This window comes from Hordeum vulgare, chromosome 1H, assembly GCF_904849725.1.
Source record: "Hordeum vulgare subsp. vulgare chromosome 1H, MorexV3_pseudomolecules_assembly, whole genome shotgun sequence".
Lineage (NCBI taxonomy): Eukaryota > Viridiplantae > Streptophyta > Magnoliopsida > Poales > Poaceae > Hordeum > Hordeum vulgare.
Window position 1 is genome coordinate 494,542,921 of NC_058518.1, and position 19,797 is coordinate 494,562,717.

At 42.9% G+C, this 19,797-nt stretch overlaps 3 protein-coding genes and 1 pseudogene across 4 annotated transcripts; all 4 read right to left on the minus strand.

The window, feature by feature from the left end:
- Nucleotides 1-1,824: 1,824 nt before the first annotated feature.
- Nucleotides 1,825-5,287, minus strand: LOC123401790 (annotated as a pseudogene).
- LOC123401800 (putative disease resistance protein At3g14460) lies at nucleotides 4,699-9,235 on the minus strand. Its single transcript, XM_045095652.1, has 3 exons — nucleotides 9,182-9,235; nucleotides 5,779-8,736; nucleotides 4,699-5,672 (listed from the first exon to the last, which is right to left on the minus strand). Exons 1-2 carry the CDS (start codon nucleotides 9,233-9,235, stop codon nucleotides 5,818-5,820), a joined length of 2,973 nt encoding a protein of 990 aa, XP_044951587.1. The 3' UTR covers nucleotides 4,699-5,672; nucleotides 5,779-5,817.
- LOC123401810 (putative disease resistance protein At3g14460) lies at nucleotides 8,647-13,183 on the minus strand. The gene is made up of 3 exons (XM_045095663.1): nucleotides 13,130-13,183; nucleotides 9,727-12,684; nucleotides 8,647-9,620 (listed from the first exon to the last, which is right to left on the minus strand). Exons 1-2 carry the CDS (start codon nucleotides 13,181-13,183, stop codon nucleotides 9,766-9,768), a joined length of 2,973 nt encoding a protein of 990 aa, XP_044951598.1. The 3' UTR covers nucleotides 8,647-9,620; nucleotides 9,727-9,765.
- Nucleotides 12,595-18,890, minus strand: LOC123449439 (disease resistance protein RGA2-like). Of its 2 annotated transcripts, none has more exons than XM_045126682.1 (4): nucleotides 18,653-18,890; nucleotides 18,263-18,419; nucleotides 13,675-18,085; nucleotides 12,595-13,583 (listed from the first exon to the last, which is right to left on the minus strand). In XM_045126682.1, exon 3 carries the CDS (start codon nucleotides 17,554-17,556, stop codon nucleotides 13,714-13,716), a length of 3,843 nt encoding a protein of 1,280 aa, XP_044982617.1. In that variant the 5' UTR covers nucleotides 17,557-18,085; nucleotides 18,263-18,419; nucleotides 18,653-18,890; the 3' UTR covers nucleotides 12,595-13,583; nucleotides 13,675-13,713. The 2 variants fall into 2 exon arrangements, with proteins under 2 accessions (XP_044982617.1, XP_044982609.1); XM_045126674.1 differs by having other exon boundaries at nucleotides 12,595-13,568; nucleotides 18,653-18,889.
- Nucleotides 18,891-19,797: the final 907 nt, after the last annotated feature.

Consider the following 19,797-nt stretch of genomic DNA (forward strand, 5'->3'; position numbering starts at 1 on the left):
TAGAATTCCCACCCGCATACTTGTTCCATTCCCTAGAAATCATGTCCACAAACCCCTCACGTGTGAACCAGCTTGATTCAAAAGAGAAAGCATCATTTTTCCCTTTGTGAGTGGCATGGCCAGAATCTAGTAGGAGAGGGGTATGGTCAGATATAGCCCTTTGAAGTGCACATACTGTGACTAGCGGGAATTTCTGTTCCCAGTCAACACTCATAAGTACCCTGTCCAATTTTTCAAAAGTTTGATTAGGTAGAGAGTTGGCCCAAGTATATTTCCTACCTGAGAGATCAATCTCCCGTAGGTTGAGACTCTCTATAATTGTGTTGAACATAAAAGGCCATCTGCCATCAAAGTTATCATTGTTCTTCTCATCAGCTCTCCTGATGATATGAAAATCACCACCTACCACTAGTGGTAAAGTGTCATAGCAAATTCGAACCAAATCAGCCAGAAAAGCTGGCTTTTGCTCTGTTTGTGCGGCCCCATAAACCGCAACCAGAGCCCATTGGAACCCATCTTCCTTGGTTCTAATTCGAAATTTGACCGAGAACTCCCCTAGCACCACTTCTCGAACTTGAAGTGTATGACACCGGACACCAAGTAAGATCCCTCCGGACTTCAGAGTTGTATATTTTCTACCTGAGAGATCAATCTAACTAGTAGGTACTGGACCGCACCCATTTAGTTGATTAGTTCAGACTTCAGAGTTAGACATTTTCCATTGGGGTGGTCGAAATTATTTTCTCTTGTATTCGAGTTAAATCTATCCCAGAATGCATGCTGTCAAGATTAATACCTAGTGCACCCTGACCATCATCTCTAAAAGAAGTCATTTACATTTATTTGTAGGCATTTTAACAGTAACCAGTCCCCAAACAATGATCCCACATGAGCAACCTCTAGAGGGGAGACAATGCCACACAAAAGTCACGGCATATACTCGAATAATTCAGGACGGACTAAATGTACTCCCTCCGTTCCTAAATAATTATAGTTGGGGAGAACTAGACTAATTCTTCCCAACTACAATTATTTAGGAACGGAGTGATGGTTACTTCTCCCTGTCTCCAGAATGGCCGCAAAATCAAGTGATTCGGTGACCATAGCTTTTGATGAGAAGTTAAGGCCTGCTGTGACGGCTTGTAACCGTTAGTAGTGTACTCAGGGTTGTATTCATCAAAGGAAGATCTGACTAGCAATGGCTTCAAGGCTGGACAGTGAGCTGTGGATATCCTGAACCTCTTCAAGTGATTCAGAGCTGCTTCACATCTGACCTTCAGTAAACTCCAAATATAAACCGCAGAAGTTCACCTACAATACTGTACAGAATTGTGGAGCTTAGCCCTCCAGAAGTCATGAGATATCGAAGTACATCTCAGCACACAAGAGATAATATTTATGACCAGCAGTCTAGCACCAAGCAAAATCAAAAGTAACACCCCAAGACAGGATAACAAAACACAACTACATAGAACACGATTCAAATTTAGACATGCTGTCTCAGCACAGCAGTGGGTCCGTCAAGAGTGAAAGAGCAATGCTCGCAGCAGTCGAGGAAGAAAGGAGCCAAGGGGTCCCCACCAGCCACATCACAGAGAGAGTTGAACTGTAAGTGATCTTGAGGCAGTCCAAGACTCAACTCCTGACAGGCAGTGCAAACAAGGTCATTGGACCTTGAGACTGTTGGAATACGAAGCTTCATTAGTCCCAGCCTGCATCCAAATTAAATTTAATAAAGGATACACAAATGAATGATCAAAACATCATGAAGTAATGTTTACAAAAGGTTATCTTTGAGAGCGCTGGTGGGATATTTACCTTCCATTTATTTGTAGTTGTGAATCTGAAATCATAGTTCACATGAATTCTTTCCAGCGAATACTCGCAATCTTTGGCCAGCTTTCTCCATTAGGTGCTTGGCAGCTCTCTTTCAAGCGCTTACAATTCAAAACAGATATATGTTGTAGGGAGGATGGCAGATCAGGTAAAGATGATATGTAGGGGCACGTGTGGATTTCAAGTCGTGTCAGAATGGACATGCACTTCAAATTTCCTGGAAGGGATCTCATTGCACACGATTGTAATATCAGGTGCCGCACAGATGCGAAATTTGCAGATTCATCGAATGAAACGGATGGCTCCATGCATCCGTCAAGAGAGAGAGATTCTGGAACTGTAAAACCTTTAGCCGTGAGCATGTGGTTGAGTATCACAGGGCTGCTAACAGTGAGTGATTTCTGCACCCGAAACTGTGAGATGCACTTCATGTTGAGCTTAGGGACATCTTTCAAGGTTACTTTCTGAAGCTGTAGGGAAGACAGTCCTTCTAGAAAGCACAGATCCGGGAGATCTTCTAGTTGTAATGATACAAGAAAGGTCAGATGACCAATTGACAAGGATGCAAAGCTTCTGCAGCTAATCATGTTAAGCTCTGTCAGGTGCGGCAGACCACTACAGAAGAAATTAGATGCAACCACACTGTAGAATATAGTGAGCTTCTCAAGATATAATGGCATTTCATCTGCTCCAAGTGACAAGTCTAGAGAAGGGCAGGAAACCAATGTGACAATCAAAAGAGAGGTAGCAGCTCGTAAGCCCCCTAATGACCTGAGACACCAGCAAGACTTAATGAACAGTTTGTCAAGCTTTGTCAAATGTTGGAGGACCTCTTCCGATGGAAGTGTAGTCAAAGTCATGATCTCACTTACTGAGAATGTTCTCAGTGAAGTGAGACCATTAAGACAAACAGCTAATGCCCCATCTATAATACTGCATGAAGAAAGATGAAGGTAGGTAAGTTCTGATGGTGGAACCAGAGGCAGCCCGATGCTCCTTCCATAAACGAGTCTCATCTTCTCCTTGTGGCAACATATCCATGCATTGATGCTATCCTCTATCACAAATTCCTCTCTTTCTATAGCACTTACAATATTTTCAGCACGTGACATGTCTGCATCCATCCATGCCATCAACCGCTCCAGAGATGAATATTCCGATGATATTGTGTCCCGTGTTTCTGATACCACATACCCACTCGAGATCAAAGAAAGGTTTGATACCAATTGGCTTGCATTGATGACGTTCTCCCACTGATCATGTTGCTCTGGTTCACCGCTGGAAACAAATATAAGCAGTGGACACTTGGCAATCGATAACTCTTTAAGACCTGCTGGAAGACAAGGTAATGTCTTTAGTTTTGGCACATTCCTGAGGCGAAGTGAGCAGCAATTCCCAAGGTTTAGGGTTTAGGGGTTTAGGGTTTAGGCCTTCTAACGCAGTGCAATTAACAAGCTCAAAGGTTTCCAGATTCTCAAAATATGAATCCTCAAGAAACCAACCTGGATATTTCGCTGATCTGTAACCTTTGATTGTGAGCTCCCTAAGTTGGGGTGGTGGCATCAGGCCTTCCAGAATCTCCAAGTGTAAACTATCCTCTACATCTATGTCATCCATATAACTCCAGCCAAGGTGCAAGCTTTCAAGATGAGTTTTTCGGTATAGGTTCGACTCTAAAGCTTCATCCTTTGCACTGACATTTTCAAGATTTGTAACATTTAAAATGCCACCTAGCTCGTTCATGTCCCTCAGCTGCCGCAACTCATATCCTTTCTGCTTTTGCACAGAAAAATTATAAAGTTGTTGGAGCAAAGTTAGCTTGCCTATGTTAGGGATTCGAGGCAGAGCATTGTTGTACGGATGATCCACTCTATCACCATAACAACTGTGCCTTTCAAGACACCACAACTTACTTAAATTGCATACTTTGTCAAGCAAACTCTCAACTTTGTGACTGAACTTAAGGAACTGTAAGTGGTAAAGAGCAAATAATGATCTTGGCAATTCAGAAATCCATGTATGAATGATTTTTAAATACCTAAGATGTTTCAGCTCATCAATTGACTCTGGAAACTTGCTACTGTTGTAGACTGACAAATATAGTACACGCAACTTCGAATTCCTCAATATCTGATTGAAAACATCACTTATATCATCTATAACTGGGTCAATGCAGATAATAGTACGTAACTGATGTAGCTTGCAAATGCTTTGCTTATGCTGTATCATACTCTCAACACAAACAGACAAGTGTCGGACAGTGTATGGTATTTCTGCCACCTTATTATCTTCTAATCTGAAGCAGTGCTCTTTAGAGAGTGACTGTGCCAAATCATGAATAAGATCATGCATAACATAGGTTGTACGACATCTATAGTCAATTGGTTGAAAGAATGAAAGTGAGACCATCTCACTGAAGCAATCCTTGCCAATATCTTCCACTCCTTTGTTCCCGTTGCACGAATCAATAAATCCCTCTGCCATCCACAGGTGAACCAACTCCGTGATGTCATAACGATGGCCTTTTGGAAATAAGCTGCAATATAGAAAGCATCTCTGGAGATGTGGATCTAACTTATCATAACTCCACAACAGAGCTTTCGTGGGATCACTGAAGTTGTCCTTCTTTAGAGCATCTTTCCATGAAGTGATATCCTTTTTCCTGCTCAGCTGTAAACCCACAGTTTTTGCTGCCAAAGGAGATCGTCCCAATCTAGTACCAAGCTTCTCTGCAATCTCTTCTAGCTTCTGACGCAAACTATGTTCTCCGACTTCTGCACCAGAAAAGGCATGGTTTTTGAAGAGTGCCAAGAACTCGGCGTCTTCCATGTTCTCCAATGGAACAATCTTATTGCAGTAAAGAGAAGCTGGAAGTATATTCGATCGAGAAGTCACCAAAACTTTGCTTGTCCACCTTCGACCCTTGTGATTAAATTTATCCCACAACACATTCTGTCAAGATTAATTAGCTAGTGCACCCTGACCAGCATCTCTGAAAAATAGTTATTTACACTTAGTTCTACGGAATTTTAACAGTCACCATAGTCCCCAAACAATGATCCCACACGAGCAAACTCTAGAGGGGAGACAATGATCCCACATGAGCAAACTCTAGAGGGGAGACAATGCCCACACAAAGTGACGTCATACACTCGAGTGACTCAGGTCGGACTGAGTGTGATTACTTCTCCCTGTCTCTAGAATGGCCGCAAAATCAAGCGATTGACACTGATTGCCATAGCTTGATGAGAAATTAAGACCTGCTGTGAGGGCTACTAGTGTATTCAGATTTGTATTCATCGAAGGAGGATATGACTGGCAATGGGTTAAAAGCTGGACAATGAGTTGTGGATATCCTGAGCCTCTTAAAATGATTCAGAGCTGCTTCACATCAGACCTTCAGCAAAACTCCAGACATGAACTGCAGAAGTTCAGCTCCAATACTGTACATAATTGTGGGGCTTTTACCCTCCAGAACTCGTGAGATATCGACTCTCGGCACACAAGAAATAATATTTATGACCAGCACCAATCAAAATCAGAAGTGACACTCCATGACAGGATAAAAAAAACACAATAGTAACATAAAACGAGCTTCAAACTTAGGCACACGTGTCTTGGGCTCTTAGCACAGCAATGGAGCCCTCAAGAGTGGAAGAGCGATGCATAGCGCAATCGAGGATGAAAGGAGCCAAGGGGTCCGCACCAGCCACAGCGCAGACAGAGTTGAAGTGTAAGTGAGCTTGAGGCAGCCCAACACTCAACTCCTGACAGGCAGTGGAGATGAGGTTGCTGGATCTTGAGATTGTTGGAAAACGAAGCTTCATTCTCCCAGCCTGCATCAAATTCAACTAATGAAGGATACAACGAAATGAATGATCAAAATATCATAAAGTAATGTTTATAAAAGGTTTTCTGTGAGAATGCTGGTATGCCATTTACCTTTGCATTCATTTATAGCTGTGAATCTGAAATCACAGTTCATTTGATTTCCTTGCAGCGGATACTCGCAATCTTTGGCCAGCTTTCTCCATCAGGTGCTTGGCAGCTCTCCTTCAGGCGCTCACAACCCCAAACAAATATATGTTGGAGGGAGGATGGCAGATCAGGTAAAGATGATATGTTGGGACAGTCCATGATACCAAGTCGTGTCAGACTAGTCAGGCACTTGAGATTTCCTGGCAAGGACCTCATTTCACATTGAGCCAATGTCAGGTCCCGCAGGGATGAGAAATTTGCAGATTCTTCGAATGAAACGGATGACTTCTTGCAATTAAAAAGATAGAGAACTTCTGGAACTATAAAACCTTTAGCCGAGAGCATGTGGTCGAGTATCACAGGGCTGCTAACAAGGAGCCATTTCTGCACCCGAAACTGTGCGATGCATTTCGCGTTGAGCTTCGGGACAACTTGTAAATTTAACTCGTGAAGTTGTAGGGAAGACAGTCCTTCAACAATGCATAGATCCGGTAGACTGCATAGTGATAATGATACAAGGGAGCTGAGATGACCAATCGACAAGGATGCAGAGCTTCTGCAGCTAAATATGTAAAGCTCTCTCAGGTGCGGGAGACCAGTACTGAGAAAATTAGCTCCAACTGTGCACCAAAATATTTTGAGCTTCGCAAGAGATAATGGCATTTCATCTGCTCCACGTGCCAAGTTTAGAGAAGGGCAGGAAAACAATCTGACCTCCAAAAGGGAGGTAGCAGCTCGTAAACCCCCTAATGACTTGAGACACCAGCAAGACTTGATATCCAGGTACTTCAGGTTTGTCAAATGTTGGAGGACCTCTTGCGACGGAAGGGTAGTCAAAGTCATGATCTGAGTTAAGCACAAAGTTCTCAGTAAAGTAAGACCATTAAGGCAAACAGCTAATGCCCCATCTGTAATACTGCATGAAGAAAGAGTGAGTTCGTGAAGTTCTGATGGTGGAACCAGAGGCCGCCCGATGCTTCTTCCATAAATGAGTCCCATCCTCTCCATGTGGCAATATATCCATGCATTGATGCCATCCTCTATCACAAATTCCTCTCTTTCTGTAATACTTCTAATGTTTTCAACACGTGGCATATCCTCGTCCATCAATGCCATTAACTGCTCCAGAGATGAAAATTCCGATGCTATTATGTCACTTGTTTTTGATACAAAACTCTTACCCGATATCAAAGAAAGGTTTGATACCAATTGCTCTCTATTCATGATATTCTCCCACTGATCATGCTGCTCTGGTTCATCACTGGAAACAAATATAAGCAGTGGACAATTGGTAATTGATAACATTTTAAGACCTGCTGGAAGACAAGGTAATGTCTTTAGGTTTGGCATATCCTTGAGGTGAAGTGAGCAGCAATTCCTGAAGAGTTCTACATTGGTTGGTAGGCGTTCTAATGCAGTGCAGTTAACAAGCTTAAAGGTTTCCAGATTCTCAAAATATGAATCCTGAAGAAACCAACCTGGATATTTCGCCGATCTGTAACCTTGGATTGTGAGGCCCTTAAGTCGGGGCGGAGGCATCAGGCATTCCAAAATCTCCAAGTGTAAACTGTCCTCTACATTTATGTCATCTATATAAATCCAGCCAAGGTGCAAACTTTCAAGATGAGTTTTCCGGTGTAGGTTGGACTCTATAGCTTCATCCTTTGCAGTGACATTTTCAAGATTTGTAACATTTAAACAGCCACCAAGCTCGTTCATGTCCCTCAGCTGCCGCAACTCATATCCCTTCTGCTTTTCCACAGAAAAGTTAAAAAGTTGTTGGAGCAAAGTTAGCTTGCCTATGTTGGGAACTTGAGGCACAGCACTGTTGAACGGATCATCATCTATCCAACTCCCGTGCCGTTCAAGATACCACAGCTTATTTAAATTGCAGAGCTTGTCAGGCAAACTCTTAACTCTGATACTGAACTTAAGGAACTGTAAGTGGTAAAGAGTACATAATGAGCTTGGCAATTCAGAAATTGACGTGTCGATGATGTTTAAATACCTAAGATGCTTCAGCTCATCAATTGATTCTGGCAACTTGCTACTGTTGTAGAATGACAGATATAGTACACGCAACTTCGAATTCCTCAGTATCTGATTGAAAACATCACTTATATCATCTATAACTGGGTCAATGCAGATAATAGTACGTAACTGAGGTAGCTCGCAAATGCTTTGCTTATGCTGTATCATACTCTCAACATGAACAGACAAGTGTCGGACAGTGTATGGTATTTCTGCCACCTTATTATCTTCTAATCTGAAGCAGTGCTCTTTAGAGAGTGACTGTGCCAAATCATGAATAAGATCATGCATAACATAGGTTGTACGACATCTATAGTCAATTGGTTGAAAGAATGAAAGTGAGACCATCTCACTGAAGCAATCCTTGCCAATATCTTCCACTCCTTTGTTCCCGTTGCACGAATCAATAAATCCCTCTGCCATCCACAGGTGAACCAACTCCGTGATGTCATAACGATGGCCTTTTGGAAATAAGCTGCAATATAGAAAGCATCTCTGGAGATGTGGATCTAACTTATCATAACTCCACAACAGAGCTTTCGTGGGATCACTGAAGTTGTCCTTCTTTAGAGCATCTTTCCATGAAGTGATATCCTTTTTCCTGCTCAGCTGTAAACCCACAGTTTTTGCTGCCAAAGGAGATCGTCCCAATCTAGTACCAAGCTTCTCTGCAATCTCTTCTAGCTTCTGACGCAAACTATGTTCTCCGACTTCTGCACCAGAAAAGGCATGGTTTTTGAAGAGTGCCAAGAACTCGGCGTCTTCCATGTTCTCCAATGGAACAATCTTATTGCAGTAAAGAGAAGCTGGAAGTATATTCGATCGAGAAGTCACCAAAACTTTGCTTGTCCACCTTCGACCCTTGTGATTAAATTTATCCCACAACACATTCTGTCAAGATTAATTAGCTAGTGCACCCTGACCAGCATCTCTGAAAAATAGTTATTTACACTTAGTTCTACGGAATTTTAACAGTCACCATAGTCCCCAAACAATGATCCCACACGAGCAAACTCTAGAGGGGAGACAATGATCCCACATGAGCAAACTCTAGAGGGGAGACAATGCCCACACAAAGTGACGTCATACACTCGAGTGACTCAGGTCGGACTGAGTGTGATTACTTCTCCCTGTCTCTAGAATGGCCGCAAAATCAAGCGATTGACACTGATTGCCATAGCTTGATGAGAAATTAAGACCTGCTGTGAGGGCTACTAGTGTATTCAGATTTGTATTCATCGAAGGAGGATATGACTGGCAATGGGTTAAAAGCTGGACAATGAGTTGTGGATATCCTGAGCCTCTTAAAATGATTCAGAGCTGCTTCACATCAGACCTTCAGCAAAACTCCAGACATGAACTGCAGAAGTTCAGCTCCAATACTGTACATAATTGTGGGGCTTTTACCCTCCAGAACTCGTGAGATATCGACTCTCGGCACACAAGAAATAATATTTATGACCAGCACCAATCAAAATCAGAAGTGACACTCCATGACAGGATAAAAAAAACACAATAGTAACATAAAACGAGCTTCAAACTTAGGCACACGTGTCTTGGGCTCTTAGCACAGCAATGGAGCCCTCAAGAGTGGAAGAGCGATGCATAGCGCAATCGAGGATGAAAGGAGCCAAGGGGTCCGCACCAGCCACAGCGCAGACAGAGTTGAAGTGTAAGTGAGCTTGAGGCAGCCCAACACTCAACTCCTGACAGGCAGTGGAGATGAGGTTGCTGGATCTTGAGATTGTTGGAAAACGAAGCTTCATTCTCCCAGCCTGCATCAAATTCAACTAATGAAGGATACAACGAAATGAATGATCAAAATATCATAAAGTAATGTTTATAAAAGGTTTTCTGTGAGAATGCTGGTATGCCATTTACCTTTGCATTCATTTATAGCTGTGAATCTGAAATCACAGTTCATTTGATTTCCTTGCAGCGGATACTCGCAATCTTTGGCCAGCTTTCTCCATCAGGTGCTTGGCAGCTCTCCTTCAGGCGCTCACAACCCCAAACAAATATATGTTGGAGGGAGGATGGCAGATCAGGTAAAGATGATATGTTGGGACAGTCCATGATACCAAGTCGTGTCAGACTAGTCAGGCACTTGAGATTTCCTGGCAAGGACCTCATTTCACATTGAGCCAATGTCAGGTCCCGCAGGGATGAGAAATTTGCAGATTCTTCGAATGAAACGGATGACTTCTTGCAATTAAAAAGATAGAGAACTTCTGGAACTATAAAACCTTTAGCCGAGAGCATGTGGTCGAGTATCACAGGGCTGCTAACAAGGAGCCATTTCTGCACCCGAAACTGTGCGATGCATTTCGCGTTGAGCTTCGGGACAACTTGTAAATTTAACTCGTGAAGTTGTAGGGAAGACAGTCCTTCAACAATGCATAGATCCGGTAGACTGCATAGTGATAATGATACAAGGGAGCTGAGATGACCAATCGACAAGGATGCAGAGCTTCTGCAGCTAAATATGTAAAGCTCTCTCAGGTGCGGGAGACCAGTACTGAGAAAATTAGCTCCAACTGTGCACCAAAATATTTTGAGCTTCGCAAGAGATAATGGCATTTCATCTGCTCCACGTGCCAAGTTTAGAGAAGGGCAGGAAAACAATCTGACCTCCAAAAGGGAGGTAGCAGCTCGTAAACCCCCTAATGACTTGAGACACCAGCAAGACTTGATATCCAGGTACTTCAGGTTTGTCAAATGTTGGAGGACCTCTTGCGACGGAAGGGTAGTCAAAGTCATGATCTGAGTTAAGCACAAAGTTCTCAGTAAAGTAAGACCATTAAGGCAAACAGCTAATGCCCCATCTGTAATACTGCATGAAGAAAGAGTGAGTTCGTGAAGTTCTGATGGTGGAACCAGAGGCCGCCCGATGCTTCTTCCATAAATGAGTCCCATCCTCTCCATGTGGCAATATATCCATGCATTGATGCCATCCTCTATCACAAATTCCTCTCTTTCTGTAATACTTCTAATGTTTTCAACACGTGGCATATCCTCGTCCATCAATGCCATTAACTGCTCCAGAGATGAAAATTCCGATGCTATTATGTCACTTGTTTTTGATACAAAACTCTTACCCGATATCAAAGAAAGGTTTGATACCAATTGCTCTCTATTCATGATATTCTCCCACTGATCATGCTGCTCTGGTTCATCACTGGAAACAAATATAAGCAGTGGACAATTGGTAATTGATAACATTTTAAGACCTGCTGGAAGACAAGGTAATGTCTTTAGGTTTGGCATATCCTTGAGGTGAAGTGAGCAGCAATTCCTGAAGAGTTCTACATTGGTTGGTAGGCGTTCTAATGCAGTGCAGTTAACAAGCTTAAAGGTTTCCAGATTCTCAAAATATGAATCCTGAAGAAACCAACCTGGATATTTCGCCGATCTGTAACCTTGGATTGTGAGGCCCTTAAGTCGGGGCGGAGGCATCAGGCATTCCAAAATCTCCAAGTGTAAACTGTCCTCTACATTTATGTCATCTATATAAATCCAGCCAAGGTGCAAACTTTCAAGATGAGTTTTCCGGTGTAGGTTGGACTCTATAGCTTCATCCTTTGCAGTGACATTTTCAAGATTTGTAACATTTAAACAGCCACCAAGCTCGTTCATGTCCCTCAGCTGCCGCAACTCATATCCCTTCTGCTTTTCCACAGAAAAGTTAAAAAGTTGTTGGAGCAAAGTTAGCTTGCCTATGTTGGGAACTTGAGGCACAGCACTGTTGAACGGATCATCATCTATCCAACTCCCGTGCCGTTCAAGATACCACAGCTTATTTAAATTGCAGAGCTTGTCAGGCAAACTCTTAACTCTGATACTGAACTTAAGGAACTGTAAGTGGTAAAGAGTACATAATGAGCTTGGCAATTCAGAAATTGACGTGTCGATGATGTTTAAATACCTAAGATGCTTCAGCTCATCAATTGATTCTGGCAACTTGCTACTGTTGTAGAATGACAGATATAGTACACGCAACTTCGAATTCCTCAGTATCTGATTGAAAACATCACTTATATCATCTATAACTGGGTCAATGCAGATAATAGTACGTAACTGAGGTAGCTCGCAAATGCTTTGCTTATGCTGTATCATACTCTCAACATGAACAGACAAGTGTCGGACAGTGTATGGTATTTCTGCCACCTTATTATCTTCTAATCTGAAGCAGTGCTCTTTAGAGAGTGACTGTGCCAAATCATGAATAAGATCATGCATAACATAGGTTGTACGACATCTATAGTCAATTGGTTGAAAGAATGAAAGTGAGACCATCTCACTGAAGCAATCCTTGCCAATATCTTCCACTCCTTTGTTCCCGTTGCACGAATCAATAAATCCCTCTGCCATCCACAGGTGAACCAACTCCGTGATGTCATAACGATGGCCTTTTGGAAATAAGCTGCAATATAGAAAGCATCTCTGGAGATGTGGATCTAACTTATCATAACTCCACAACAGAGCTTTCGTGGGATCACTGAAGTTGTCCTTCTTTAGAGCATCTTTCCATGAAGTGATATCCTTTTTCCTGCTCAGCTGTAAACCCACAGTTTTTGCTGCCAAAGGAGATCGTCCCAATCTAGTACCAAGCTTCTCTGCAATCTCTTCTAGCTTCTGACGCAAACTATGTTCTCCGACTTCTGCACCAGAAAAGGCATGGTTTTTGAAGAGTGCCAAGAACTCGGCGTCTTCCATGTTCTCCAATGGAACAATCTTATTGCAGTAAAGAGAAGCTGGAAGTATATTCGATCGAGAAGTCACCAAAACTTTGCTTGTCCACCTTCGACCCTTGTGATTAAATTTATCCCACAACACATTCTGTCAAGATTAATTAGCTAGTGCACCCTGACCAGCATCTCTGAAAAATAGTTATTTACACTTAGTTCTACGGAATTTTAACAGTCACCATAGTCCCCAAACAATGATCCCACACGAGCAAACTCTAGAGGGGAGACAATGATCCCACATGAGCAAACTCTAGAGGGGAGACAATGCCCACACAAAGTGACGTCATACACTCGAGTGACTCAGGTCGGACTGAGTGTGATTACTTCTCCCTGTCTCTAGAATGGCCGCAAAATCAAGCGATTGACACTGATTGCCATAGCTTGATGAGAAATTAAGACCTGCTGTGAGGGCTACTAGTGTATTCAGATTTGTATTCATCGAAGGAGGATATGACTGGCAATGGGTTAAAAGCTGGACAATGAGTTGTGGATATCCTGAGCCTCTTAAAATGATTCAGAGCTGCTTCACATCAGACCTTCAGCAAAACTCCAGACATGAACTGCAGAAGTTCAGCTCCAATACTGTACATAATTGTGGGGCTTTTACCCTCCAGAACTCGTGAGATATCGACTCTCGGCACACAAGAAATAATATTTATGACCAGCACCAATCAAAATCAGAAGTGACACTCCATGACAGGATAAAAAAAACACAATAGTAACATAAAACGAGCTTCAAACTTAGGCACACGTGTCTTGGGCTCTTAGCACAGCAATGGAGCCCTCAAGAGTGGAAGAGCGATGCATAGCGCAATCGAGGATGAAAGGAGCCAAGGGGTCCGCACCAGCCACAGCGCAGACAGAGTTGAAGTGTAAGTGAGCTTGAGGCAGCCCAACACTCAACTCCTGACAGGCAGTGGAGATGAGGTTGCTGGATCTTGAGATTGTTGGAAAACGAAGCTTCATTCTCCCAGCCTGCATCAAATTCAACTAATGAAGGATACAACGAAATGAATGATCAAAATATCATAAAGTAATGTTTATAAAAGGTTTTCTGTGAGAATGCTGGTATGCCATTTACCTTTGCATTCATTTATAGCTGTGAATCTGAAATCACAGTTCATTTGATTTCCTTGCAGCGGATACTCGCAATCTTTGGCCAGCTTTCTCCATCAGGTGCTTGGCAGCTCTCCTTCAGGCGCTCACAACCCCAAACAAATATATGTTGGAGGGAGGATGGCAGATCAGGTAAAGATGATATGTTGGGACAGTCCATGATACCAAGTCGTGTCAGACTAGTCAGGCACTTGAGATTTCCTGGCAAGGACCTCATTTCACATTGAGCCAATGTCAGGTCCCGCAGGGATGAGAAATTTGCAGATTCTTCGAATGAAACGGATGACTTCTTGCAATTAAAAAGATAGAGAACTTCTGGAACTATAAAACCTTTAGCCGAGAGCATGTGGTCGAGTATCACAGGGCTGCTAACAAGGAGCCATTTCTGCACCCGAAACTGTGCGATGCATTTCGCGTTGAGCTTCGGGACAACTTGTAAATTTAACTCGTGAAGTTGTAGGGAAGACAGTCCTTCAACAATGCATAGATCCGGTAGACTGCATAGTGATAATGATACAAGGGAGCTGAGATGACCAATCGACAAGGATGCAGAGCTTCTGCAGCTAAATATGTAAAGCTCTCTCAGGTGCGGGAGACCAGTACTGAGAAAATTAGCTCCAACTGTGCACCAAAATATTTTGAGCTTCGCAAGAGATAATGGCATTTCATCTGCTCCACGTGCCAAGTTTAGAGAAGGGCAGGAAAACAATCTGACCTCCAAAAGGGAGGTAGCAGCTCGTAAACCCCCTAATGACTTGAGACACCAGCAAGACTTGATATCCAGGTACTTCAGGTTTGTCAAATGTTGGAGGACCTCTTGCGACGGAAGGGTAGTCAAAGTCATGATCTGAGTTAAGCACAAAGTTCTCAGTAAAGTAAGACCATTAAGGCAAACAGCTAATGCCCCATCTGTAATACTGCATGAAGAAAGAGTGAGTTCGTGAAGTTCTGATGGTGGAACCAGAGGCCGCCCGATGCTTCTTCCATAAATGAGTCCCATCCTCTCCATGTGGCAATATATCCATGCATTGATGCCATCCTCTATCACAAATTCCTCTCTTTCTGTAATACTTCTAATGTTTTCAACACGTGGCATATCCTCGTCCATCAATGCCATTAACTGCTCCAGAGATGAAAATTCCGATGCTATTATGTCACTTGTTTTTGATACAAAACTCTTACCCGATATCAAAGAAAGGTTTGATACCAATTGCTCTCTATTCATGATATTCTCCCACTGATCATGCTGCTCTGGTTCATCACTGGAAACAAATATAAGCAGTGGACAATTGGTAATTGATAACATTTTAAGACCTGCTGGAAGACAAGGTAATGTCTTTAGGTTTGGCATATCCTTGAGGTGAAGTGAGCAGCAATTCCTGAAGAGTTCTACATTGGTTGGTAGGCGTTCTAATGCAGTGCAGTTAACAAGCTTAAAGGTTTCCAGATTCTCAAAATATGAATCCTGAAGAAACCAACCTGGATATTTCGCCGATCTGTAACCTTGGATTGTGAGGCCCTTAAGTCGGGGCGGAGGCATCAGGCATTCCAAAATCTCCAAGTGTAAACTGTCCTCTACATTTATGTCATCCATATAAATCCAGCCAAGGTGCAAACTTTCAAGATGAGTTTTCCGGTGTAGGTTGGACTCTATAGCTTCATCCTTTGCAGTGACATTTTCAAGATTTGTAACATTTAAACAGCCACCAAGCTCGTTCATGTCCCTCAGCTGCCGCAACTCATATCCCTTCTGCTTTTCCACAGAAAAGTTAAAAAGTTGTTGGAGCAAAGTTAGCTTGCCTATGTTGGGAACTTGAGGCACAGCACTGTTGAACGGATCATCATCTATCCAACTCCCGTGCCGTTCAAGATACCACAGCTTATTTAAATTGCAGAGCTTGTCAGGCAAACTCTTAACTCTGATACTGAACTTAAGGAACTGTAAGTGGTAAAGAGTACATAATGAGCTTGGCAATTCAGAAATTGACGTGTCGATGATGTTTAAATACCTAAGATGCTTCAGCTCATCAATTGATTCTGGCAACTTGCTACTGTTGTAGAATGACAGATATAGTACACGCAACTTCGAATTCCTCAGTATCTGATTGAAAACATCACTTATATCATCCATAACTGGGTCAATGCAGATAATAGTACGTAACTGAGGTAGCTCGCAAATGCTTTGCTTGTGCTGTATCATACTCTCAACACGAACAGATAAGTGTCGAACAGTGCGTGGTACTGCCTCCACCTTATCATCCTCTAATCTGAAGCAGTGTTCTTTAGAGAGTGACTCTGCCAAATCATGAATAAGATCATGCATAACATAGAATGTACGAGGGTCTCTCTTGGGAACTTGTTGAAAGAATGAAACAGAGACCATCTCACTGAAGCAATCTCTTCCAATATCTTCCACTCTTTTGTTCTCGTTGCACGAATCAATAAATCCCTCTGCTATCCACAGGTGAACCAACTCCCTTATTTCATATCGATAGCCTTTTGGATATAAGCTGCAATATAGGAAGCATCTCTGCAGATGTGGATCTAACTTATCATAACTCCACAACAGAGCTTTCGTGGGATCACTTAAGTTGTCCTTCTTTAGAGCATCTTTCCATGAAGTGATATCCTTTTTCCTGCTCAGCTGTAAACCCACAGTTTTTGCTGCCAAAGGAGATCGTCCCAATCTAGTACCAAGCTTCTCTGCAATCTCTTCTAGCTTCTGACGCAAACTATGTTCTCCGACTTCTGCACCAGAAAAGGCATGGTTTTTGAAGAGTGCCAAGAACTCGGCATCTTCCATGTTCTCCAATGGAACAATCTTATTGCAGTAAAGAGAAGCTGGAAGTATATTCGATCGAGAAGTCACCAAAACTTTGCTTCCGGTCTGCTCACAAACTAATGGACGCAGGAGTTGCTCCCATTCCATCTCAGTGCCAGATTCTTCAAACCAAACATCATCCAGTACAAGCAGGAATTTCTTGTTTTGCAGTAAGCCCCTTAATTTGCACTGGAGAGGATCAAGATTACCAACACGTGGGCATTCACCCCCCACCACAGACTCAATAATCTCCCGTGTATGACGGTCGACATCAAGTTTGCGTGAGATGCACACCCACATCTTGACATCAAAATGTTCTTGTACCCTCTTGTCATTGTAAACATACTGTGCCAAGGTGGATTTTCCCATGCCTCCTGCTCCAACGATGGCCAAACCCGAACATATAGCTGAATTTTCCTCAACACCAATCGGCTTGGTAAGCAGGTTTATAATATTGTCGCGATCCTTGTCACGACCTATTACTTTTGGAGGTGGAATTGATGTGACCTGAGGAACAACGTCTGCTTGTACACCAGGGCCCTCTGCGGTGTTACCAGCTGGTAAGCAAAGAAGATCATGGAACTTCTTGCCTTTCGCCAGAATGGCCTTCAGTTCATTCAGCTGGCGAATTAGCTTCCTGTTGTTGGAGGACAGATTGGACAACCGGTTGGACGCAGCACGCAGAGGCTTCAAAATAGTGCTGCTGGTGGAGGAATGTGCTGGCAATGGATCCTTCCCTTTCTTTGCTTTGCGCTCAAGGCGGCTGTACTCATGATCATCCAGCAAATCTTCTGCCTTGAGGAAGGCTTGTTTGAGGTCTTGGATCCATTTGTCCAGTTTAGTCCTGTGGTTGCCCTTGTCAGCCGCTTCAATCATCAGCTCAAACTGGGGCATTATGGTGGTCTCCAGTTCATGGAGCTCACTTGCCATGTCAACCCCAATGTATGTCGAAGCTTCAGTGAGGAGCTTCTTCAGGATCGGCGATGCCACCATTTTTAAGCCAGCTGCCAACACCACCGCTGCCATGGTGTTGGTGTTTGTTTGGGATGTTTTGGGGCTAATTTTGACAATGCACAGATCTTAGGTGTAGTGTATAAGACACGAAATGGAGGAAACTTCGGAAGATTTGAACTGTCAAACGATGTGAAACAGGTAAAATAACTTCAAAAAAGTTTTATTTTATTTTCTTTTCTTTTTCTTTCCTTTTTTGGGGAATTTTCAACTAGTTTTTAGAATGCAGGAATCTAAGGTGCAGTGTAATGACATGAAATGGAGGAAACCTTGGAAGATTTTAACTGCCAAAAGAGGGATACAGGTAAAAGAACTCCGGAGACAGTTTTTTTTTTTTTGGATAGCAGGAGGAAATGAAGTGTTTATTGAGGGGGACAAGAGCGCATTTTTTGGTATAATAAAGTGATTTGAGGAAATGAAAAACGAGCAGTAGAAGTATATTTTTTGGGGGTTTATAATGCAGTGATCTGAGGAAATGAAATCGAGCAATAGAAGTGCTTATGGAGGGCCAAACAGGTGGTGAAGGCAGCAGTGAATGAAAAACCTGTAGAAATGGGGAACCAGGAGGTAAATTAGCAAACTGCTGAAAGGGAGAAAATGAGCACAACCAAAAAGGCAGATTTTCTTCTCCTTTTGTACCGGCAAAAGTATATCTAGAGGAAAATAGAGCACCATACTAACTAACAAGTGAAAACATCAGAGGTATGATCTAGAAGCTTACACGGATGATAGACCACGGAAATCGGAAGCAGAGTTATCAGAGCAGTGCGGCTAGGAAGGTGGATGCAAGGTTGCCGATCTGCGGAAATGAAAAATAAGCAATAGAAGTGCTCCTGGAGGACCAAATAGGTGGTGAAGGCAGCAATTGATGAAAAAACCTGTAGAAGTGAAGAAAGAAGCGATAAATTATCGAACTGAAAGGGAGAAAAGGAGCACAGCAAAAAAGGCAGATTATTTTCCTTCCATCTGTTGTGTGGAAGTAGTATTTCTAGATGCAAAACTAACAAGTAAAAACATCACCTAGATACTTGTGCAAAGAATTAATAAAAGGCTTCCTTTTCCAAGAAAAAAAAGCATGTCTAAGCATCAAAGAAATGGTCTTGAAGCTTACACGGATGATCGACCTCAGAAGCAGAGTTCTTGGAGTGGCGCCGCAGGGAAGGCGGATGCAAGGTTGCTGGAGATGCTATTGCAAATGAAGGAAGGTGGACGCAAAGTTCGCGGAGATGCTATTGCGAATGAGACGCAGAATTCTCCAAAAGTAGCAGGTCAGGAAGATAACCCCAGATCTAATCATCTAGTGCTATAATTAAGTTCCGCTGAGTGGGACTCTCTGAAAAAAATGAACTGTAACCACTCCCGATAGCTCATTAATCAATAAAATGTGTACAAGCAGCCAAATTAGTCTATACATTATGTGCAAGTAGCGTAGGCTGTACCGCCAAAATATACACAACTGACAGCCCATTCATGTTATAGAATTACTCGCCAACAAACATGCTGACATAGATATCCCTCGGCAGTTAGTGGTACCTGGGCCAACAGTCAGTGAATAGAAGAAACAACCCTGCTTAGTGTTGGCCGCTGAAACTTCACCAGTTAGAATCCCTTTCGCTTGCAAAGTTGCAATACCATGTAACCTCAGAGAAACTACCCTCTCATTGTGATAGGCCTGCTGTTTGTGTTAGCACGTCAAAATCAAAAAAAGTTTAGTGAAATGGTGGGTTAGGTTACCTGCTTCTCCCATTTTATTCTCGAGCACTAGCCTTTCGCACTTTCCGTGTGCCTTCGTTTCATTTCTGAAAGCTACGAGCAAGAATAATATATGACTCCAATGACAATTTTTTTCAAGAAAACGCAGAGATGTGCGTTTCTTTGTATTGAAAAGAGGGAAAGTCAGTCTCAGAGGAGACGGTTACAACAGATTACAAGCAACTCAATGGACATCCCAGGAAGGGGGCAAGACTACCCTAAGCCCCTTGTCCCCAGCTCTAGCCCAACATCTCATCTCATCTCATCTTTGATCCCATCCGCGAGCTCGGGGAGCGACGGAGTGGCATGATCAAATACACACGCATTCCTATGTTTCCAGATCATCCATGGAACTAGCAGTGCGGTGGACCTCAGCGCCTTGCGGAGTGATGGTGGTGTTGCATCTCTCGCACTAATCCACCAGTCCTGAATGGAGATATCCTGCTCCGGTGTGGGGGCTGGTAAGCGCAGCCAGGAAAGAGCCACGTGTCAGGCTTGCCGCGA